The sequence below is a fragment of the Lytechinus variegatus genome, chromosome 13 (assembly GCF_018143015.1).
Source record: "Lytechinus variegatus isolate NC3 chromosome 13, Lvar_3.0, whole genome shotgun sequence".
In the NCBI taxonomy this organism is placed as follows: domain Eukaryota; kingdom Metazoa; phylum Echinodermata; class Echinoidea; order Temnopleuroida; family Toxopneustidae; genus Lytechinus; species Lytechinus variegatus.
Genome location: NC_054752.1, coordinates 7,279,195 through 7,304,923, shown reverse-complemented (window position 1 = coordinate 7,304,923; position 25,729 = coordinate 7,279,195). Strand labels below are relative to the sequence as shown.

Sequence of the window (25,729 nt, the reverse complement as noted above, 5' to 3'; positions counted from 1 at the left end):
ATTGGAAACAAATTCTCCTGTGTATTAATTGCTGTTATTTATGAAACAGTTTAGGATTCATGAAAAAATACTGTTTTAAATTATAATTTGCATAATTTTATGTAAATTAGGTAATAATAAACAAGGATATCCAAATCATTTTATGACTATTTTCTTCCCTTTCTTACCCTAAGTCTTTATTTCCAATTTTAGGGCAGTTCTGGTTAAATATATATAATATATCTATAAATTTTTGTATTTACTATATCGACATAATATGCAAATTTAGGCAAATTACTTGCTTATTTGCATAGATACAGCGTGTCTCTTGGGATGAATCTTTTTCTTTTGATTCAAGGAACATTTGTGCCAAGTGGGACATTTGTACTAAAAAATGCAGCGTTCAACATCTTAACAAGTCTACTATACATCTTATAGAACTTTATGAGGTTCACCAAACTTCTACACAGAATTTTGAAATTTTCAGTAGAAAATTACTTATGCTGATTTATGCAAAATTTATTCAGAAGTCACAGAAAATACCTCTTCTTCTTTATTTGTTGAGAGATTTAAATATTTTTTCTTCCATCGGGTAGAACTTCATGAGGCCCACCAAACTTCTACACAGAATTTTGAAGTTTTGACTAGAACAATTTTTATGCCAATTTATGCGAAATGAATTTATTCATACATGTATTTTTCAAAATTCACATAGAATGTTTTTTTTTCTTATTTAATTGTTGACCGATTTTACTTTTTTTTCTTCCATCTTGTAGATCTTTATGAGGTTCATCAAACTTCTACACAGAATTTTGAAATATTCAGTAGAAAATAACATATGCTAATTTATGCGAAATCTATTCAGAAATCACAGAAAATGCCTCTTCTTTATTTATTGACAGATTTTGATATTTTTTCTTCCATCTGGTAGAACTTCATGAGATCCACGAAACCTTTACATAGAATTTTGAAATTTTCAGTAGAGAATTATTTATGCTAATTTATGTAAAATGTATTCATAAATCACAGAAAATGCCTCTTTATTTGTTGACAGATTTTAATTTTTTTTTCTTCCATCTGGTAGAGCTGCATGAGGTTCACCAAACATGAACACAAAATTTTGAAATTTTGTCTGGAAAACTATTCTAGAACTATACCTATATAGAGGTGAGGCCATTATTTACCAACTACCACGATACCATTTCTGACTGTGTTTAGAAGTAGAATACTTCAATTCCTTTTGACTGATGTTTAAACCTTTCTTTTTTTTTCTTGCAGCCATTGTAATGCAGGTTTATGGGACCGAAGTGAGGTTAATTGCTCAGGTATGAATCTGTTACATTTTTTTTTACATCCTGACAAATTTTTCTTCTCATGTATGAAGAGGATGTCTATAAATAGTCTATTATCAAAGATACTACAATGGGAAGATCGGACACTTCAGCAATTTTTTTAAATGCTCAAATATTGCTCATGGGGTAGGGCGCCCACTGGCGTTGAGTAAGTAAATCTTGGCACATCTGCACATGACTGTGTATGTAAAAGAGAGGGGGATTTTAGAGAGGGCTCAAGGGTGGCGCATGGGAATAATTCCACTTTTCTTACCCAGAAACTTCTGAAATATATTCATCTTTCATTGAACAGCAAACACTGGAATATATATATATATATACATATATATATATATATAGATATATATATATATATATATATATATATATATATAGATATATATATTTATATGTATTCATCTCTAAACAAAAAAGGAATTAAAAAAATTTTGAATGTAAAAATCCTCTATTCCTTCACCCCTTCACAATTTCTCTCATATGTTTTGTACACAATCACGTGTCCAGAACAACGGTTGTTACTTCCTGAACGTTGTAGGGCCTCTTCCCGAGCTTTTCATTGCGCGCGCGGTCTATGTACTGTCCGATCTTTGCTGTTATTCATTTAGAATCAGTTTATAAATAAATTTGCTTTGGGGAGTGACTGAAGTACTTTTTTCTTTTCTTTCTTTCTTTCTTTCTTTCTTTTTTTTTTCTTTCTTTCACTGCCCCTTGTGCATGCTGCCAAGAAGATTTGGCGCATTACAAATCCCATGCATGTATATTATTATTATTATTAGGATTATTATTGTGTTGTGACTAGAGCAGTACTTTAAGAATATTATTGCATATTAACAACAAATAGAGACATTAGTAAATTATGATAAATTTTGTACTAATTGGCTGAATTTGCTGGCATGTAAGACATTCTCCTTGTCTGTACATACTTCTTGTAAAACTTATTTGCGTAAAGGTTTTGGATACATTCTCACTTGAAAATTATTATTATTGTTATTATTATTATTATGTTGTAACTAGAGCAGTACGTTAGGAATATTATTGCATGTAAATAGATACCTTAAGTGATTGTTGGTACTTTGGTTGTTTTCAAACGGCCATAGGTTATAATGTCACTCATCGTTTCATATCTATAATATCAACAACAAATAGAGACGTTAGTAAATTATGATAAATTTGGTACTAATTGGCTGAATTCACTGGCATGTAAGACATCTTCTCCTTGTCTGTACATACTTCTTGTAAAACTTATTCAGGGGCCGCAGAACGGTTTTCAAAGTGGGGGGGGGGGCTGAGCCAAAAGTGGGGTGGGGGGCTGACCATGCTAAAAATCACAATTATATGGTCATTTTTACATTTTTGTACACAGTTTTGGAAAAAAGTGCGGGGGCTGAAGCCCCCCCGTCCCCCCCCCTCCCGTTCCGCGGCCCCTGTTATTAAGGTTTTGGATACATTCTCACTTGAAAAAAAATCTCACTTATTATTGTACACATTACTAATCTTCAAATCATTCATGAAACAAATTAAAAATCAAGAGTCTGTTCCTCGGGGGAAAATGCTAACATTTTGCACCTTCTAATGACTGATGTGGGCAGGGTGGGGGTTACCAAAATCAATTCCTTCAAAGTGTTCATGCCTGTGGCTTCCTTGGTTGTTCATTCCATTTAACCTGTTTTGTTGCCCCTTTTATATTTTTCTCCATAATTTAATTTCCTCATTTATTGTCTTGCCTGCATAGCAGAGCGAGACTATAGGCGGGTACACGTACCCAAAACGGGCCTATCAAGTACCACTGAATATCCTGTGGGAGTTTCAGGTCACGTGACCATGGTCAATGGTCACTTGAGGTCAATGAACTTTGGCCGTGTTGAGGGTATTTGTTAAAATACCATCCTAACTCTGAAAGTTTATGGATCTAGTTCATAAAACTTAGGATATAAGAGTAATCTAGTATCACTGAATATCCTCTGTGAGTTTCAGGTCACAAAACCAAGGTCAAAGGTCAGTTAAGGTCAATAAACTTAGGCCATGTTGGGGTAATTGTTGAATTGCCATCATAACTTTTAAAGTTTATGGATGAAGTGAATGAAATGTGGACATGGGTGTAGTTGACATATCCTAAGTCACCGTTCAAATGTCATCTATGGTCAATGAACGTGGTATTATGTCATTATATGAGTGTTGTTTTTTTAATGATTATTTTATAGTAGTTTTCAAAGTTAGCACTGCTGCTATTTTAAATCGTGTAATGCAGGTGAGACTGCCAGAGGCATTCCACTAGTATAATATAATACACACATGTAGCCCCTTCCTTCCATTGTATGCCTCAAAAAAGGGAGGGTAGCCTGGAGATTTTTCTCTTATTAAGCTCTATTCTCAAAATCTTATGTTGCCTATCCCATTTTCTTGCAGTGCCGGTGTGTCCTAGTGATAAACAATGGTCGGAGTGTGCTGTGCTGAAGACTTGTGAACTTCTGAATCCAGTGCGTAGTGTGGAGCTGTGTGAGGGAGGCTGCGTATGTCCAGAAGGTATGGCCGACTTATTGGGTAAATGCATTCCGACGGAGGAATGTCCCTGCTACCACCACGGCAAGAAATATGAACATGGTGAGACAACTAAGATGGACTGCAATGATTGGTGAGTATGACCCAAGATACATTCATCCGCTGGCTTAAAATGGAAGTTCACCCTGATGAAAAGTTTGTTGTGGAAATACCAGAAAAGTCATGAAAATATTGGTGAAAGCTGCCCCATATGTTGTGTAATATAAAATGCATTAATTAAAAATTTGTAACAGTTCATGAGGACTAAAGTTTGTTTTCTTTCCTGAATGGCATGGGCGGAAACGGGGGACGTGTCCCCCCTACTCAAAATAGTAGTGGGGACACAATATCAAATGTCCCCCCTACTATTTAAATATATCATTCAATATTGAAACAAATCATGTATTTTAGGACGAGATGACCTTATTTTTGGGATGCTAACCTTTTTTTTTGCTTGTCAAATATATTTTCTTCGAAATAACCTTTTATTTTTTACGCGTTAACTTTCTTTTTTTCTTTTTTCTTTTTTTTGCTTGTTGAATTTTCAAGCCCCATGTCCCCCTACCTTTTGGGACAGATTTCCACCCCTGCTGAATGGTTGTGAAATGATTTGCCTGATTATATAATGAAGGTGCAATAACAAAAATATCATTTTTTTGAAAACTTAATTTTACTGAAAAACTGCAGACATGTAAGACATCACAAAATAATGTTCTGGAAACTTTTTCAATGTTGATAGATTTTCCTTAAACTTTCACCAAAATTTCATGCTATTTTTTATTTTTATCTAATTACAAATAGCTCTTTGTCATTATACTTTAAGTATAATTATCCAGGATACTAGCTCACCACCCTTAATCCATGATGATTATGTTTGCATAAAATCATCAACTTTTCAGTCTGTGTGATTCCTCTTTTATTCTTTTCCCTTTTCACCTTTTCTCTTATTTCTCCTCTCCTTAACTTCATTATCTTCTCTCCTTTCCTTCCTTTCCGTCTTCACCTACTTTTCTCCTTCATCTACATGCATATTCTTTGTTATCCTCTGAATTCATATGATAATTTGTTTAAAACTAAACTCGTATTATATAAACTTCTAAATTGTGTTAAAAAGTATTCCCTTTTTATGAAAATACAAATATATGATTATGTGATATATTTTTGAACTAATATTTCAATTTACTCTTGTATTATGATGTTTATGTAATGCCTCTGTACCTCTGTAAACTTATCGCAGTTTGGCTTTGTTGCAAAAATGTTTTTTATCAATAAACCAGTTATCTATCTATCTATCTATCTATGTCCAACACATCCCCAATATCTATTCATATGTGTCCAGCCACCTCAAAACTAACATTCCTGACTTTTCACATTTACTTAGGGAGAAATCTCTACAACGCACCAATTCCTTTGAAAATGCAAGTCAAATCACAATGGAGAGCTGAGAGGCTTTTGTCGAAAGTTGGTGGACCTGGACAGCAAGGGAATCTCTTGACTGTGGACAACAACATATTTGCAATTGTTCGTGCAATGTAAATCTTATGATTATCTGCTGTCCCTGTCCACCAACCTTCGACAAAAGTCTCTCAGCTCTCCATTGTGATTTTGATTGCATTTTGAAAGGAATTGATGCATTGTAGAGGGTGTCACCGGAGTCAGTATCCCTAATAAGTCGCCTGGGAAGATTTTCTCTGGGAGCCATAATAGTAATTTGGTTTTATGAAGTAAAAATGTTACAAAATGTTCTTATCTGAAAAGTGATTTTTTTTGTTTTATGCTTTAAAAATGTGAGGGTAAATAAAAGATGAGATTTTAGAATTTCTTCAATACCATTTTATTTCTGGACTGCACAGAGATTTCACAGTGTGCACATCTAATGTTTGAGTAAACCCTGAACTTCAAACCTTGATTTCTCCTTATTTTTTCAGAATTTCTTCTGCATTCAATTTACTTAAGTGGGTTATCAATTTTGACAAGTTTATACGTGTATCATTTAAAAGCTTATGATGTGTTTTATCAAGTTCAATAAATTATAAAAAATTATGTTTTAGCAACTTTCTTTGTGGGGTTGGGTGGAAGGTCACATTCAACTTTCAAGCAACAGTTCAACTGAATGATTTGATCATGGACCTTGAAATGTGATGATGACCCCACTGGTAATAGGTCTAACAGGGGGGGGGGGGGGTTGCACTTCCATTGACGAGTGGATACCATGCGCGACCATGAGATCTCAAAAAGCACCCTAAATACGTATTTTCCATATTCTGAAAATGCACCCCTTATCAAGTATTGGCGTGTGAAACCCTACCCTTGACAAGTATTGGAAAGAAAATGATACTATTTCCAAGTATTCCCTGAATTGAACCCCTAAACAAGTATAGCGATATTTCAATGTTATGTCACAGAGGTCGGTCGTCGGTTTCACCTTTACCTATACATCATTGGGGATAGTACAGGCCAACTCGCGCAAATCGTACTCTTAACACATAGTGTTGACTCCTGGGGCAAAAAGAACATCCCTTATAAAACATTTTAGTCTTGACTTTTATACCCTCGCAAATGTGACCCTTAACATGTAGCATTCCTATTGAAATAGATACCCTTTTTTCATTATTTTAGTGTTTTTGACACCCTTATTACGTACGTAACATTGAAAAAGACACCCTTTTTACGTGTTTTTTGGGTCGTGCATGGTATCCACTCGTCAATGTAAGTGGCCCCCCTGGGAGGTCTAATAAGAAGTCATGTTAATTATGGATGGAGAGTAAGCCATGCAAAATCTTGTTAATTAACATTTATAATGCTCAAGTGCATCTACACAGGGCTAGACTCAAAGCTAATCATCAAATTAATCTCTTAGTTTGTGAATATCTTACCCACTTATGATAATGGTCAGCATAATGTAGTATTAATGATGGGTTGTTATATTGATTATCACGGTGATTGATAACTAATTTATAGATGAAATAACACATTTACATGATATCTGAATAGGAATATGATTTTTAAAATTGAGATCAACTGATTCCCTTGGTATACTATGTATGAATTCCACAAATGAGCTCATTTAAGGCCCTCGATAACATAAATATCCTACACCAAGGAAAAGTTGAACTTTTGTTTTCACCACATAAAGAAAAATCTTAAGAATTCTTTGGATTTTTCTTTATGTGTTAAGAACAAATGTTCAACTTTTCCATATTATCAACCAACATAGATGAACTTGCATATCCTGCACTATTGAATTCAGAAGCAATATTTACTATCATGATCAAATAGGTAAAGGTCTGGTCACACCACCCGAGCGTTGTTGGAGCGGTCGTGGAGCGGAGAGAAAAAAATCATCACCGCTCGCTACCGTTCACCATTTTCGATTTCAATTGTTTTTATTTTGTTTTCGATTTTTGTTTTTGATTTTTCCCCAATTTTGTGAGCGAAATTCGACCCTCTCTCACTTCCGCTCCACGACCGCTTTTAGTAAGTTTTATCGCATTTCATCCACTTTAAATAATTAGATATCCTTTGAGTCAGTTTTAGTTTGGAAAGACAATTCTAATTTCTGTATTAATTTTCTTTCCCTTTCAGTATATGTGAACCTAGCGGATGGAACTGCGAGAAAAAGGATTGCCCAGGTTTGTAAATTAAATTTATTCTATGAATGCTTCATTAGGATGCTGATAATTATGATGATTTTGCTGTTTAAGACTTTGAACACAATATGAAACTCAAGGTCCTTTTCAGCAGGAAATTCTTGAAAATATATAGGTAAAACTTTAAGAAAAATGCCCATGTACGTGTTATTGGTCAGTAATCATTAATCATTTCTCTCCTGGCCTAATTGTTTTTGTCTAGGTACCTGCTCGGCCTATGGGGATCCTCATTACAAAACATTCGATGGGAAAGAATATGCATTTATGGGTAAGTTCATTCACTGAAAATCAATCTTGTTTTTATCATAACTTATGTTAAATGGAAGCATGATAATAAAAGTGGTTATATTGTCAATACTTTTATTATACATGGCTAGTTAACATATAAACATACACCAGAATGAGCTCAATATGCCTTCTAATATGAAACTGTGCACTTTTTCATCCTCAAGAAACGATGGCTCATTTAAGCCAAGCAACTCAAAATCATATTTTGGCCCACGCTGTCCCATTTATTAAGCGATTTTCTTAGAAATGGTGTTGCATTGATTTGACAACAATCTGCTTCAATGAGATATGTAAAACTTGGTTTTGAAGTATCACCCATTTGTAGCCCACCTCTATTCATGACGTGTTTCCTCCGTTTAACCCTAAAAAGACTGGGGGGGGGGCTGATTCAGCCCCCCTCGACATTTTTCGCGATAAATCCGCTGCTCCAAATTTTTTGACCGCGTCGCTCATTGACTTTTTACTTTCAAGTCTCGCGCAACTTTTGAGACCAAAATTTTGATCCCCGGGTACACGGTTCCGAAATTACGCAACATTTTGTAAGTGCATGCAGACCAAAAATTACTCAAAAACGTGTACAAATCCGATGCAAATAGTGTTTTCAGCCAAAATTCATAAAATGTACCATGATTTTGTCTTTTAATGCTAAAATCAATTAATTTTACCTTGTTTATGGCCAAAATAAAGTCCCAGACAATTTCCATTGAAAAAACAGTAAAAAACAAGAAGTTGAAAAACAAATAAATACATAAGAAATTAAGAAAACAATAGAATACATGGGAAAATAAATGTGATGTTGACATTTTTGTAAAACAAATTTGATGAGATGCCTATCTAGACTATGTGAAACAAAAATTAGTATTTTAGGGGCATTATTTTATTAATTAGAGCAAACTTATGATTTTACACATAAATTAGCGTAATTAATGATCGATGAGATTTTTCGCAGAATTTGATATTGCATTTTTGTAGATAATGCCATGGGTAATGCGCATGCCAGATCATAAGGGGGGGGGGGCTGAATCAGCCCCCCCCCCAGTCTTCTTAGGTGTCGAAATAGCCCAGTCTATTTAGGATTAAAAAATACCACACCAGCTTATAACACAGGAACCCCATTGCCGTGTGTGTTTATGTCAATAGGAGGTCAAGTGGGGTATTTGACACCCCACTTTCAGTTTTTGGGAGATTTTCCATTTCTCTTGTTTAAACTGGGGAGGGGTGGATTAACAGCTGATAAGAGCTGATAACACACAGCAACCAATGATGACCACAGCAGGTGAAGTTGAATTGCAGCCTTCCATCTTACGTACTAGTATGAACAAACTTTTAAGAGCTTCCTGGCACCTGGCTGACAGAAATCTAGTAATAATTAATTTGTATTCTATTTGTTTTGGGACATTGACGTATTCAAAAAACGATTAGAAATTTAGATGAAGATAAGTTTGAACAATGCAAAATGACCCACAATTTGTAAAATTAGAATAAGTAAAACAAAAGAAGTTCAGGACTATTTCATGTCTCTCTTCCTCTCTCCCTGCCAGTGCTGCCAGGCAGTGAGGGTCAATTTTCCTGGGGGGAAGGTGGATTACATCTGGGCAAGTGTGTATGTTTAAGGATTTCTTGCAAAGGATTGCTGATGGGGGAGGGATTGTGATCTGGTTAAAAACTGGAAATTGGGGTGTCATGGGTGTTGATAGTTTAAAGATAAATGCCAGTTGTGGTAACGATTTCAAAATGAGTTCGTAGAGAATCCAATAAAAAAAGACCACCAAAGTGTCTGTTTGTATAAGTAAAAAATATGTGCCAAAGGATTCTGGAAGAAATTATGTAATTGCTGAGAAATTAACAAATAAGCACGGAATTCGGGTCAAGCGTCAGACCGACATTCAAAGCAATAATAATCCATTGTCCCATGTGCGCTTATCTGTGTTGGTGATCTTCAGTGTGAACATTTATCAGCGTAAATTTCAAGATGTTACAAAGTTCAGTTTATGTTACTGTACCAGATCTAGATCCTCGATGATATAATGACAATTAAGCCTGGTTTTACAGAATTTCTTCTGAAATCAGTGTTTACTGCAACTTGTTTCATTTATCTTTAAATGAGAATTTTCCTAATGTTAAAGGTATACCCATCATTGTTACACTGCTCTAACATGGAAACCAGATAGGAAATGAAAAAGGGATAGATCAAAAACAACATGGCATAGACCTGTAGAGAAGGAGAGAAACACCAATGGATGGAAGAGTTGGAATGAGGCCAGGGGATGTGCTAGATACCAACAAAAAATGAAACAAAGTGTGGAGGCCTTATGTGCCACCGGGCATGAATGCGAATAGTGGTAGAATTTCATGTGTTACTGCTCCACTGATACATTTGACTGCCATTAGGGTAAACAACTCATTGAACTCTTATCAAATGAAGTATCTTTCAAAATAATTTATTCATACAAGTGAATAATACTTGAGTACTTTTTTTTTCAAATACCATGCGGCCAAATGGGCCGGAGTATGCATGTACACAGTTGTGGCTGGTGTACGAAGCACTGATTGTATAATTAAAAATGCACCTGCAACAAGCAAAAACAATTTTCAATTTTCTTTGCAGTATGTATTTCTCCAAGGTCCATTATCGTAAGAGGCCTTTTTGACTTCCATTTTTTCTTAGAATGCATGTGCCTTGAGTCAGATTTAGAAATGAAAGGTACATTTGGCTGAAGAATGAATCTGAACCACACTCGGGGAAAGAATAAAGATTTTTCAATAGAACTCGATCCCAGGAAAATTACCGATTAACCGAGGTTTGTACATAAAATAAGAGAGAAAGACTTTACTGCTGGGTGTGACGGTTGACTACTCTTTTGCATAAGGATTGTGAAATATGTGAATCTATTTCTTTTTCAGTTTTTTTTTAGGTGACTGTAGCTACGTCCTAGCTAGAGACACATGCCAGGCCAACGAGACAGGGACCTTCCAAATCACGGTGGAAAATGAGGAATGTGGAGAGCCTGGTTTTTCATGTACCAAGCTCATTAACATGACCATAAAAAGTCGTGCCACCGTGACCTTGATCCGCGGAAGAGATCCTATTTTCACACCGGAGAGCATGAAGAGGAAGTTCTCTGCTTTCCAAAAGGGAATGTACTACTTTGTGATATGGGGAAATAAAAAGAAATGTAAGTCACCGTTTTCATTGCATTTTCACCGGCCTAGAGCCATGTGACTTAAAAACATGGATTCTAAATGTCAGGTGATCTTTTAAAAATGATGTCATCTTTCTAGTACGTGTAGGAATATTTGTCGATAATTTCAGTCAAGATTGGCAACGATTTTGGAAGAATTTAGTATTAAAAATGGCCCAAATATACCACTTTTCTGCGGTTGGTTGTGTGGTATGTGCATGGTATAATACTCGGCGAGTAGTGCTGCAGCCTAACCGCCGAACCGAACGGAAGTTCACCGAACTTGGCACTTCCGAACCGAACCGAATGCAAAGGCCTGGTTCGGAAGTTCGGTAAAAAAAGTATGTTAATATGCAATGCGTAAGTGCGATGACTACATAGATTTAACTATAAAATTTAAAAAAATATATATATTGGTTAGTGATTGTGCACAAAGAATTCCACTCAGTATATTTTTAAAATCCATTATGATAGCTCCCATCTCGTCTTTGATTGAACTGTTATCAACGTAAGAATATTTTATTATTATAAATATATTTTTTCTTGATAAAATGAGGGGACATTTTGAAGCTAAACTCGGTATAAAAGTGTGGTGTAATTACGTATTGCCGTAATCGATCGTGATAGTAATCGGACCTAATCATTTTGTATTTAATAAAGAAAAAGAATTCATTCCTCGTAAATGACAAAGTATGACAGTTTCGGTCTCTGTTTGATTAAATTTTTATCATTTTCATTTTTTTTTATAAACATGAATATATTTTTTTCCTTATAAAATGTGGGGACATTTTCAGCTTAACTCAGTTAAAAAGGGTAGTTGAATTACGTATTGCTGTAATCGGACGTACATTTAATTGTTTTGTATTCAAAAAAGAAAAAGACAAGACATAAATTAATTCCTTGTGACTGACAAAGTAACGGTAAAAAGTATATATATTCCACCTTCTGAAATTTCCATATTGATATAAAAGATAAATAAATAAGACATGAAGGAATGAGGGTGAAAAAACAGAAAAGATAAAAATCAAACCAAATCAACGCATGTTCCCTGATCGATGTTCCGGAAATGGTTGGTAAGGAAAGTTGAAACAGGAAGTCCAAACAACATGCTCTCGGTTGCTATTATACAGGTAAAATTCGTATTCCGAACTTGAAACGTTTTTCCGTTGTCAATATTTTCTTAAAAGTGGTTTAATCTGGTCAATTACTGAAAATGAAATGATAGATTATCAGTTCCATCTTAGTTCTGACGATCAACGCCGAGTGATTTCACAACACTAAAATACACAGTACAGTCCCATGTACTCATTTTCGTGTTGGAAATATGTTTGAAGTCACGTAGCGTCGATCTTTCTGGACCAAGAATGGACTGATATTTTTATCTTTTTAAAGTAATTCATTGACCAGATTTTACCACTTTTCAGAAAAAAGGGACTTTCTAAAACACTCATATTCTTTGGAATGTGAATTTTACCGGTATAATAACAGTTGAGTGGAGGTTGTTTGTCTACTGTTTCGACATTCCCGATCAACACCTTCCAATTTGAGAAGCTGCGTTGGCAATGACATCGTAATCGATCATGATCATAGCTACATGAAATAATCATGAAAAAAAATATTCTGATCTTTGTAATTCTGTTTCTGTCCTGATTCTCTCGTTATCAATATTTTTTTCTTTTGATTTTTTTAATTTTCATTTTAAAAATGAAAGTAGAAATGACTGTTATTTTTTGTTTAAAGATTAAAACAAAAGAAAGTTCAACAATTTTCATAACTATTCTTTTAAGAAACAAAATTTATTATAAATATATGACAGATCTTCCATGAGATTATTAGTTTGTGGGTCGGCGATCTTTATTTTTTATATGTTAAATTTAATTTGGCATTTATTGCCGAACTCCGAACTGAACCAAAGTTCGGAAAAAAATTGCTGAACCCTGCCGAACCGAACCCGAACATGCCGCCTGACTTGCAGCACTATCAGCGAGTCTCGTGCTTACTATGGGGAAGCAATTGATATATCTGGCTTTAGTGAAAACAGTGATTTTGAGCCCAAAACAGACACTAAATTTGAAATTTCTGTTTGTAGACTAGGTCTACAAGAAAGTAAACAACTTCAGCCGGCCTGGTCCGGGTACTAGTGGGGCGAAGATGCGTTTGGGTCTTGAATCATGGGAGTTTGTGAATGTGGTCGATTAACATGCAAATAATTCAGGGTATGGGTCACCGCCGCTCCTAATAATTTAGGCTTCAAAGGGTTAAATTTACCATTATGGTAACTTTGCCATCCAATGGTAACTTGCATGGAATCCTTGATTGGCTATTGATCAGTGTTACCATTGAATGGATTGATCAGCATTTCCATTGTTTTTATGCAGCAGGGCCCAGAATGACCCTTTGTATGACATGCCTATGACAATTTCATTAGATAAGTCATGTGACTACAATCTTGCTTCAACATACATTGACCAACGTCCACTAACTGCTTATTTCCCTTGTAAGGAAAGTTAATGTGTTATTTTATCAGAAGATAAATATTGGCTAAATTTATGTGCATTTCAGTGAATAAGCCAAAATATTGAAGACTACAAATGTTTAATTTAAGATTTATGTATATTAGGGTCAAAGGAGGGGGGGGGGGGGGGGGGGATGGGCACGATTTGTGAGTCATTTGTACCAGCAAAAATATGTGCATTTTACATTGAACCACATTAATGCACAATAGTTTGTACACATTTTTGTCTCGCCCACCAGAGGTGAAGGAGAGACTTGGGGATCCAAATGTCGTCCGTCGTCTGTCGTCCGTCCGTCACAAACCTAATGACACATTACTCCGCAACCGAAAGTCGCTTTTCAACCAAACTTAGATGGTAAATGGACTTGGGGGACCTGCGTGTTGTGCTGCAGGGGGAGATCACGTGGTAAGGTCAAAGGTCATTTTCAGGTCAACGTTATAGTTTGCAATTAAGACTCTCCTAAGACACCCAATTCCGCAACCGTAAGTCACTTTTCAACCAAACTTGGATGGTGGATGGACTTGGGGGCCTGCATGTTATGCTGCAGGCGGAGATCACATGGTAAGGTCAAAGGTCATTTTCAGGTCAACGTTAAAGTTTACATGCAAGACTCTCTTATGACACCTAACTCCACAACCATAAGTCGCTTTTCAACCAAACTTGGATGGTAAATGGACTTGGGGGACCTGCATGTTGTGCTGCAGGCGGAGATCACGTGGTAAGGTCAAAGGTCATTTTCAGGTCAACGTTATAGTTTGCAATTAAGACTCCTATGACACCCAATTCAGCAACCGTAAGTCACTTTTCAACCAAACTTGGATGGTGGATGGATTTGGGGACCTGCATGTTATGCCGCAGTCGGAGGTCACATTGTAAGATCAAAGGTCATTTTCAGGTCAGCATTAAAGTTTATGTGCAAGGCTCTTATGACAAGTGGTATTCCATCCTAATCATTTCACAATGAAGTTTTGATACAATTCTGTTGCGTGCCCTTGCGAATCATGATATTCATGATTACATGTATTTTCATAAGTGGGCGACACACAAAATTGCTTTTGCCTTGTACTTATATCTATTACAGAAATAGATATTGTGAAGTTTTCCCAGTATTTCCCATTTTTGTCTCGCCCACCAGAGGTGAAGGCGAGGAGACTGAGGGATCCAAACATTGTTTGTCCGTCACAAACCTAATGACACATAACTCCACAACTGTAAGTCGCTTTTCAACCAAACTTGGATGGTAGATGGACTGGGCGCACTTGCATGTTATGCTGTAGTTTAAGGTCACATGGTAAGGTCAAAGGTCATTTTCAGGTCAATGTTAATGCTTACATGCAAGACTCTCTTATGACACCTAACTCCATAACCATTAGTCACTTTTCACCTAAACTTGGATGGTAGTTTGACTTAGGGGACCTCCATGTTATGCTGCAGTCGGAGGTCACATGGTAAGGTCGAAGGTCATTTGCAGGTCAACATTAAAGTTTACATGCAAGACTCTCTTATGACACCTAACTCTGCAACTGTAAGTCACATATCAACAAAACTTGGATGGTAGATGTACTTTTACACGACCTGCATGTTATGCTGCAGTCGAAGGTCGCATGATAAGGTCAAAGGTCATTTTCAGGTCATTGTTATAGTCAAAGGTCATTTTCAGGTCAACAATAAAGTTTACGTGCAAGGCTCTTATGAAAAGTGTTATTTCACGATGAAGTTTTGATACAGTTCTGTTGCATACCCTCTCAAATCACAATATTTCTGGTTATTTTTCATAAGTGGGCGAAACACAAAATCGCTTTTGCCTTGTTCAAATTTTGCAAAAATTAAACAATATAGTTTAAATGGTTGAATGCAATTCGATTACCACAATCAAAACCTCAGAAATAGTTGTAGCTATACAAACTTGTAGATGGGCATGGGAGTGATAATGAGAGTCATTGAAAAAGACATACCACATGCTCCTTTACACCTCAAACCAGCTGAAAAGAGAAGACATATTATTGATCTTTGTTAAATTTATGTACATTTTGGAAAAGTAACAATAAGGTGATGATTACAGACGCGCTGATTGATAAGGGAGAAATGCCATGCTATATTTGATCAGTAAATACACACATCGAGCGGTAAACGGTAATAGCCGTTTTAAATTTGGGAATGTTGAAGGTTGTACCATAAAACTGGGGCAGCATGAGCAAATGAACATTCACCACTAACCAAGTTCCCCCTGGATTCCTCACATTTTTTTTATCGAGCAAACAACACCACTTTGTACATATCAAAGTGTTGAGAGATTGTTAACATGTACATGCAGCATACAAGTAGTTCACACCTGTCTTTTTTTATGGGATTTCTCTTAAATGCAGACGTCGAACTTCGATGGGATAGGGCTATGAGTGTATACGTGAAAGTTCACCCGTATTACAGAAAAAAGCTATGTGGATTGTGTGGTAACTTTGACGGCAACAGCGAAAATGATTTCCTCATGCCTAGGGGGAATATGGTGGAGACCAGCCCAGTTTCCTTTGCCGAAAGTTGGAAAATCAGTGCATCTTGTCCAAGTACAACACCCGCTGAAGATGCTTGTGAATTAAACCCTGGCCGGAGGCTCTGGTCGGAGTATTCATGTGCCATGATTAAGCAGTCCATGTTTCAACCTTGCCACGCATTTGTAAGTTGTACTACCTTCAAAAAATTTGATCATATTGCAAATGAGAATACTCATTGAAGATACTCGTTGAAGATAATGATATTATTTGTTATATTGATGATGTTCATCAAGCATTCCATGTTTAAACCTTGCCACAAATATGTAAGTTCTACATAAATGAATGCGATCATATTGAAAATCAGAATACAGTTGAAAGTCAATAGGGCCTATTGATGATGTACTTGACAATCATCAAGCAGTCCCTGTTTCAACCTTGCCACAAATATGTAAGTGGTTCTCCATAAATGAATGCGATCATATTGAAAATCAGAATACAGTTGAAAGTCAATAGGGCCTATTGATGATGTTCTTGACAATCATCAAGCAGTCCCTGTTTCAACCTTGCCACAAATATGTAAGAAGTTCTACATAAATGAATGCGATCATATTGAAAATCAGAATACAGTTGAAAGTCAATAGGGCCTATTGATGATGTTCTTGACAATCATCAAGCAGTCCCTGTTTCAACCTAGCAACAAGTATGTAAGTGACATAATAAGGTACCTAAATGAATGCGATCATAGTCATATGATAATACAGTTGAAGGATGATATTGATGATGTTCATGATAAAGATCACCCTTTTGCTATATCCATCACCACATTAGATAAATTTTAATATTATGGGACTATGATTTCATTATGAAGCAAGTAGATAGTGCGAATTAAACATTATTTGTAACTTAGATATATTAATGGTGTAAGAGAATCAAGGAAAAAAAAGCCATGTTCAGGAAGCTAATATAGATCACCTCCAATTAATGTGGCCATCTTTGTGCTTTGGTAGCTGTGATGTTGCAGGTTTGCTGAGTGTGATTGACTCTGAAATCAGTGAGAGAAAGGAGATATGGGTCAACATTTTTGACAAGTCTTTTCCATGTTTACTATTCCTCTTGACTTCATACAGGTCTCATCATTATTATTTCTTTCCACACACCTCCAGAACATATCAAATGAGTTGAAAAATACTGTAACTGTTAGGATATGCTTATTCATTACCCGGTGTGTGTTTCATCATCATTTTTGTCCAATAGGTTGTTAGATCTGATATCTTTCTTATATTTTGATTGGCTGAGAGGCATGGTTTGTATGGTAGCTGTCAGATAAAAACAGGACATTTGGAATGAGCATCTTGCCAATGAATTTACAACTTTTTATTCAATGTAATTCCTCTTGATTTCTGTTATTTCCATTTAACTTAATACATACTGGAATTTACTTGGATGTAGAGACATAAACTTGGAAGCGTATTTGCCCCTTGTCGCCTTGGGTTATATCTGATATGGAGAATATTTACTGGATAGATTAACCAGTGCCTCTCAATTTCATATTTTAAATGCATCCACACTAGCGGCAGAAACTGCTTTCTCTTGCAAAGCATTCTAGTTATTGGTACTCCCAGCTTTAAAGGAGAAATATATTGATTATGAATATGGTCTTAATATATATCAATGGAAAGGTAATGATGTGGGGATTGAAAAAATCAGAAAAATGCACAAGGTGGAAAACGTCAATTAAAAAGCGCTAAAATGCCTTTCCGAAATATTCCCCAAATTGGTCTGTGAATTGACTTGAATTCAATGATGTGTATCCTTGCATGAAAGACCTGATTGGCTCTCCCACATCATGCAAGCTCCACTCGCCTGCAACATCTTTTGTGAATGTGAGGGTACGTGCGTTTTCTCCACACTGTCGCTGAATAGTTTCATCATGAAATGGAAGAAAACCCAGAAGTTATATCTAGGTTTGGATTTCAAAATAGATGAATTTGAAGTAGAAGACATTGGTGATGAAGATTCAAGCTCTAGTGAACAATAAAGCGTCGTGGAAGAAGTAAATTAGGGGAATTACGCCAGTAATGGTGAATGGGAAGAACTTACCTAGTCGTTTATCAACTCACTTTCAGTTGCACCGTGCAGAACGCACGGTGAAGCACACAATCAATGAAAATCAAGTCCACAACCAAGTTCAGGCAGAGTCTTTTCACTCACTCAATAAAATGACTTAAAATATAATTTAGAAAATGATATTTTGGGGGACTTTCAATATATTTCTCCTTTAAAAATGTTAATGTCTTATTTGTAATCTACACCTGTATTTGTTAAAATTCATACAATACCCTCCGGTCTTTCTATTGTGATCAAGATGGAATATGATGTTTAGAGCAATATGATCAAATGCTCTTTCTGTTATATTTTATTCTAAAAATTTGAATTATTTCTGCTTTTTGTCTCCTCTATTAGAGAGTAGGGAGTCCTGCTCAATATTCTCAACCTTTTTTTGGTAATCAAAATTATGGACGTTGGGTAGTCACAGTCTTGTTGCTCTTTGCTGTATTTTCTCTAGTTCTTTACATTTTAGAGACCCTAGCATTATTATTACCTTAGATATCATGGAACATCTGATTTTGAGTTAAGTGAAGGTTTGCATATGAAACATGAATCTACTGTTTTCTTTTGTTTTGGAATGCAATGGCCTTTTACTCTTAGCACAACTGATCTCATATTCTTAATGATACCTGAGATTTGGTTCGGGTACAGTACCCAGCTTATGAGCCTACCACTCTTCCATCACTACATATTTTATTTTTGTATGTCTGTGTTTCTACACTAGGTTGATCCTCAAAGTTACTACGATAATTGCGTCATGGACAGTTGTGCTTGCACGCGAGGAGGAGATTGCGAATGTCTTTGTACAGCTATCACTGCCTATGCAAAAGAGTGCAATGATAAATTGGTATCTATCGCTTGGAGATCCTCTGATACCTGCGGTAAGTCAGTTTATAAGCTAACAGATGAACTTGCTAATGACAGGTACCAATATAGTTTGATAAATAGGTCATAGTTTTTAGATGGGGATGGTTGTAACAAATAACAGGTTTACATGTCACTCTTTTATAAAACAAATAATGCACATAATTTTGATTGGGCACCAGAATAGTTCTAACGTTACCTCATGCAAAAATAAAAAGTACTTTTTAAATCCAGCTGTAATTTTTATTATCATGCATGTAATTCTTAGTATTGCCCTTGATGTATATCATTAGTATACTTATCGTCAATCTCATCTTACTATTGCTGATGTGGTTTAGGGTACACCATATGGAGTGTTATAGAAACAGTGGATAGAAGAAGAGAAGAAATGGATAGGCGAGAAAGGGGAGACTTGAGAGTAGAGTATTCTTTCTTGAAAGTAGTCCTGAAAAGGACTGTAAGCCAGAAGGAATGTCGAGTGAGAACAGCTTGAGTAGTAGAGCTGATGAGGAGATGCTGGCTTGAGTCGGTGAGAGATGATGAGTAGTAGAAAGACTCGACGTTTCAGACAGGTTGACTGTCCGTCTCCTGAAGACAGACAGTCAACCTGTTTATTTAATTTTACCATTATGAGTGTGTGTCTATACAGAGATTTTAAAAAAGTCCCCACATTCTGGGAACAGTACATTTTACTCTCTATTAATCATTTCATATTTACAATGATAGAACAATTTATATTTTACCACAAATCAATTAGCAAAGTAAAATACCGGTAACAGCAAACAAGATTTACATACAAGATGTACAAAGTGAAAGGGACTTAGTGGTAATTGCTGCAGAATTGATATTTCAGAAGTTTGTTGTATTCATTTTCAATTAATGTTTTTCTTTATATTTTTGGGGCCACCAAACTTTAATATCGGGCCACCAAAAAAAATAATTTGAAGGTTTTGGTGGCCCGAACGGGCCACCACCAAAAAAAGTGAATGTGGAACCTTGCCTGTCGGATGTAAAAATTACAGTGAGCACAACAAAATATTGAGATGAATGGTAGGAAAGTACAGAACGGATATGAATAGAATTTTTTGTCTAAAAATAGGATTTTTGGGGTGAAATAATAGGATTTTTGGTCAAGTGTGGTTGGCAGCTCTGCACAACTGACATTTATCTTGAAGTACAGCAATGCTAATACATGTATATATGGTTCTGAGGTAACCTTTTGTGGAAGTATTTACCCCATGTACAAGCATGTAGTATTCTTTATTAAAAAAAAGAGCACAACTTCAAAATTTGAAATGGAAATTATTTTGCATTTCATTGATTATCTTTGAAATGCAGGTGTTGATGATTATACATTAGCATCAATGATTTTGACTTCTAGAAGGTTTAATCAGAATTTATTCATGCATCTCTGTTTTTTGTGATGTGAAAACTGAATAGTGATGGAATTCAATTAATGGTGAAACTTTCAATGCACAGGTCTCCAGTGCTCTGGTGGGAGCATTTACACAGCTTGCGGAGGTAAATGTGGAGATCACTGCTGGATTGAAGGCAATATAGAAATCCCTTCTGGCTGTAACGATACATGTATTGAAGGATGTTTCTGCCCTGAAGGTTTGGTCATGACAGTCGATGAAAAGTGTGTGCTGCCATCAGACTGCCCATGCATTGTTGATGGAAAGAGATGGGAAGCTGGAAATTACTTCTTTAGGAACTGCCAAACATGGTATGACACAGAAAGATTCATGTTATTTCGTCCCTCATGAAAGTATACCGTGGTGAATTGGCACTCTTCCTTGGTGAAGCTATGGTATAGTATATTTTCATAAGGGATGTCTTGTTTTTATTATTGTTGGCTGACGATACTACATTATGCTCTGTATGTTTTTATATTGTAGATAAACCATTGGTCAATTCGCGATAATGTGAAAAAGTATAATTTCAATAGGAAAGCACATTGCTGCAAATAGCTCGGTATAGTTTCTTCTAGCTCTGTATATTTTTCAATATAATTTCATGGGGAGAACTGCGCATGCTCCCTGACCCAATATCTGCAAAAATGAATAATTAGTTTAAAGGACAAGTCCACCCCAACAAAAACTTGATTTGAATTAAAAGAGTAAAATTCAACAAGCACAACACTGAAAATTTTATCAAAATCGGATGTAAAATAAGAAAATTATGTCATTTTAAAGTTTCGCTTATTTTCAGCAAAATAGTTATATGAACGAGCCAGTTACATCCAAATGAGAGAGTTGATGACATCACTCACTCACTATTTCTTTTGTATTTTATTATATGAAATATTTTGATTTTCTCGTCATTGTCATGTAAAATGAAGTTTCATTCCTCCCTAAACACGTGGAATTCCATTATTTTAACATTTTGTGCTTCAGGCAAGGAGGTCCTAATTGTCAAATTCGTAAAAATTGAAATATTGTATAATTCAAACAATAAAAAACAAAAGAAATAGTAAGTGACATCATCGACTCTCTCATTTGGATGTAACTGGCTCGTTCATATAACTATTTTGTTGAAAATAAGCGAAACTTTGAAATGTCATAACTTTCTTATTTTACATCCGATTTTGATGAAATTTTCAGCATTGTGCTTGTCTGATTTTTTTCTATTGATTCAAATCAACATTTTTCTGAGGTGGACTTGACCTTTAAAATACAAGCTCTCGCTAAAATTACTTACAGTTGAGGCCAAAAGTTTACATACACTCATGTAATTCAGTGAAATTTGTTCGCTTGCCAAACATCATAAAATTTACTATACCTTCAGAAATATATATACTGCAATGACAAATTTGGTATAAAATGAAAGCGCTTATTGAGCTCTTTCACATGATTTGGATGCCATTGGGATTAAAATATATTTCAGGTAGAATTTTCTGTGAAGAAAACAAGTAATATCCGTGCCAAAAATATTCTACTGCTTGTTATATTTTCAAACATTGTTTCATAGAAATGTATAAATATCAAATCTATCATTTATATTACATTTTTATCATGATATGTCACCACTGAACAAATGAGTGTAATCTGAATTGTTTGTGTTGAGAAGTAAATTGCACAAATATGTAAAGTTTTTATTTCTAATTTGTCTAAAATATGAAAATTGTTTGGAGGAAAATGACACCTACATATTTTTCTGCTCCTGATGACAAAGCAATGTGATGAAGGGACATGACACACTCATTTGTTTGATATCGAATTCATCATGACAGCACACATATTTTGTAAGATACAGTAAATTTTATGATATTTGGCAAGTGGCAACTTTTCTTTACATCTCCTGGGTGTATGTAAACTTCTGTCCTCAACTGTACGGACAATCTGAAAAAAACAGAGTGGAATCAGGTCTAGATCTTCATGCAGAAAATTTAATTCCATGAGGCCTTTTATACAGGATTATTTGAATTATACATAACAAAGTGAGTCAAGATCTGATATAAGTTAGACTGTGTGTTTACAATTTGATTGCAACTGCAGCAGCGCAGTGCAGCGGACCTCTCATTAATTGCCTTTGGGTAGAAGCCACACGCATCCTACCCAGGAACTGGTTAGCATTAGCTTGACAGGCCTACATTGTATGACTAGGTCCGCCAATATTAGAATTGGGCTAGATTGTTTACACATCATCAAGGATTAGGTCTACAAGGCAAAAAGGAATATAAAACAAATATATCAGGCATTTCCTTCGAAAGCATAGTGTGAATTCTCAATTGGACTGGCAATAATAACTATTTTTTCCTCTGGGCTTTGCCTCGCGGAGAAAATAGTGATTGCCAGTCCAACCTTGGATAAATAATTCCCACTATACTTTCTCAAAGTCTGGTATATTGGTATAATGTGAGTAATTTCAAACAGTACTCACATACTGTATATTTTCTTCAGCTTAGGCTTGAAAAAAAGTAAACCCAACAAAAAAGAAGTGCTATGCCAAAATGAATTTTGATGTTGTGTATGAAGCTCATAAAAGTACATTCAAGCTTTTATATGATCTATACAGGTTGCCAAAATTGATCAAAATTATCCGAAACAAATACAAAATCAGTAGGAAATTCAAAGAATAAGGAGAAATCAATCATGCACGACCATGAGGTCTCGAAAAGCACCCTAAACACATAATTTCCATATTATGAAAATGCAAATATTGGCGTGTGAAACCCTACCCTTAACAAGTATTGGAAACAAAACAATACTCTTGGCAAGTATTCCCTGAAATGAACCCCAAACAAGTACAAGAATGTTTTATTGTTACAGGTCCTTCGGTCGTCGGATTTACCTTATTTGGTTTAGTATGACCCCACCTTCGATACCTCCCGCAAATCTGACTCTAAACACGAAGTGTTGGGGCAAAAAGGACATCCTTCATAAAACATTTTAATTTTGTTTTATCATCCCCGCCTATTCGACCCTAAACACGTAATTTTCCTAGTGAAATAGATACCCTTTTTTCATTATTTTTGTGTTTTTGACACCCTTATCACGTTACGTACGTAACATGCCCTATCGTGAAAAAGACATCCTTTTTACGTGTTTTTTTGGTCGCGCATGGTATCCACTCATCAATCATACAAGAGTAACCAAGTATTACTGAAAATCTTGTGTGAGTTATAGTAGTTTTCAAAGTCAGCACTGCTGCTATGTTGAATCGCGTGATGCAGGTGAGACGGCCAGAGGCATTCCACTTGTTTCTAATTAAAAAGAGAATCTGTGGAGTCAGAGATGAAGATCTGCATCAATCTCACTTTCCAACAATAGAGGGCCTCACAAAAATATGCTCAAAATTAAATTATTCCTAAGTCTATAAGTCTATATAGATTTAAATGAAAACAAATCACACCTGAATGAAACTGGGTCTATTTTTTTGTCACAAACGTGATATCTTAAAGACCTTTGTTTTAATTTTAATTGATAATGATATTAAATTACATATAAGTAGACTAACGTTACACGTAGGTCATCCTGTGGTATGGTAAAGAGGGTACATTTGCTTTAAAAAGTGTAGGGATATGCTACTTTTACATGCAGAAAATGCAGAGAGTCCCTACCATTGGAGGGGGAAACCCTCTTGCGCGCGACCCGCTCAGCACCCTCGTGGCTTTGATACTGATTTTTATTATCAAAGGTTGGCAGGTATGGACATGGTATCCACTCGTCGCCGTAAGTGGCCACCCAGGGGGTGTTTCACAAAGATTTAAGTATGACTTAGAGTCGCACTTAAATGTCTTGTTGCGCGCGGTATAAAAGGCATGACAGCATTGGTCAGATCATGCCAAGAGGACGCGCACCACTGCGTATTGATCAATAAGATTGCGCGTTGCATATAATGTACGCGTCGACATTTAAGTGCGACCTAAGTCATACTTAAATCTTTGTGAAACACCCCCCAGGGCTTGTAACCTACAATCAACTTTATGAAACACCCATAGCAAATAATTATCAAAACTGTAGAATGATGATTATGTGTATCACACTACTTATTAAAAGGAATGGTTGCAATAATTGTATTGAATTAAAAAAAATTACTTTTTTTTGTTTTGCAGCTCTTGCGATTCACATGGGTACTTTACCTGTGAAGGCCTTACATGTTCAGAGATGACATCTACACCAGGTATATATTTGCATTTCTTGTATTCAATGTTCCAAACACCACCGTCCATTCAACTGTTGGTTGATCCTTTTCAATTTAAGATGGCATTTGTGACCAGTCACCCCAAAATCAACAAAAAGTCCCCCAATGTGAATATTGAGATATTTATTGAACTTAAAAAACACTTCAGATTCATAATAAGCTTTAAAATGATATTTAAATGGTGAAAATTGATCAACAATGACCCTTATAATTACTTGATGGAATGCTTGATGGAATACATATATAGGGGCAGCTTCATAAAGTAAGGAGGAAACAAGAATTGAAGATCAGGGTTACTCAAGCATGAGATGTGCACACTGCAATCTCAGTGGATCTTCCAATCAGTCCGAAAACATTGTGTCATACAAACTCTTGCATCCTTTCATTTCATTCCACTTTTACATCTTCAAATTATTACAGTTTGAAAAAGATGAATTGCTCTTTCATGTAAGCTATTTTTTTTCTTTTTGGAGACAAAATTAGCATTTTGGCTATTTACAGAGGACCTCACCTGGCAAATCATTGTTCGTTTATAGATGGCTTGTCACATTTTTGCCCGAATTCACAAAGGTGTTTTTTAAAACCATCGGTTGAACCCATGGTTTATGCAGATTTTCTGTATTCTGCTTATATACCATGTATTTTAAAACATGTCCAATGCTGATGTACGCTTATGTCACTGCGCGCAAAATTGACGCCTGTTGCCATGGTTAAGTACGCTATTTCATCCATGAGTCCATAGTGGACACTTGAATTGAACTCATGATGATGATGAACATTATTTGATTTTTTAATGGAATTCTTCAGACTTACCCTCATTCAACATTCAACATCTTTTAAGAAACAATATAAGACTTACCTTCCTAATTCGTATTAATATTCCCTCCCCCCCTTGTTTGCAAATATATGTAGGGGAGACCGGGGTTAGTTGGAACATGGGGTAAGTTGAAACATTGTAGTTTTCTTTAAACCCTGTAAAATAAATTTATGCAATACTGTCCTCAATTTATTGCTATTAATAATACAATAATGTTGAATCATTATTGCAATAAATTGAGGGCAGTATTGCATAAATTTATTTTACAGGCGTTAAAGAAAAGTACAATGTTTCAACTT

The 25,729-nt window shown here is 35.6% G+C and overlaps 1 protein-coding gene across 1 annotated transcript in view; it reads left to right on the top strand.

Moving 5' to 3' along the window:
• LOC121426612 (mucin-5AC-like) overlaps positions 1-25,729 on the top strand; it is a 97,581-nt gene that overhangs the window by 34,751 nt on the left and 37,101 nt on the right. The window contains exons 14-22 of the mRNA XM_041622970.1: positions 1,258-1,304; positions 3,738-3,963; positions 7,455-7,501; positions 7,722-7,787; positions 10,723-10,983; positions 15,872-16,176; positions 18,828-18,984; positions 20,447-20,693; positions 24,525-24,592. Of these exons, the coding sequence (XP_041478904.1) occupies positions 1,258-1,304; positions 3,738-3,963; positions 7,455-7,501; positions 7,722-7,787; positions 10,723-10,983; positions 15,872-16,176; positions 18,828-18,984; positions 20,447-20,693; positions 24,525-24,592 (1,424 nt within the window). The remainder of the gene's footprint in view (positions 1-1,257; positions 1,305-3,737; positions 3,964-7,454; positions 7,502-7,721; positions 7,788-10,722; positions 10,984-15,871; positions 16,177-18,827; positions 18,985-20,446; positions 20,694-24,524; positions 24,593-25,729) is intronic.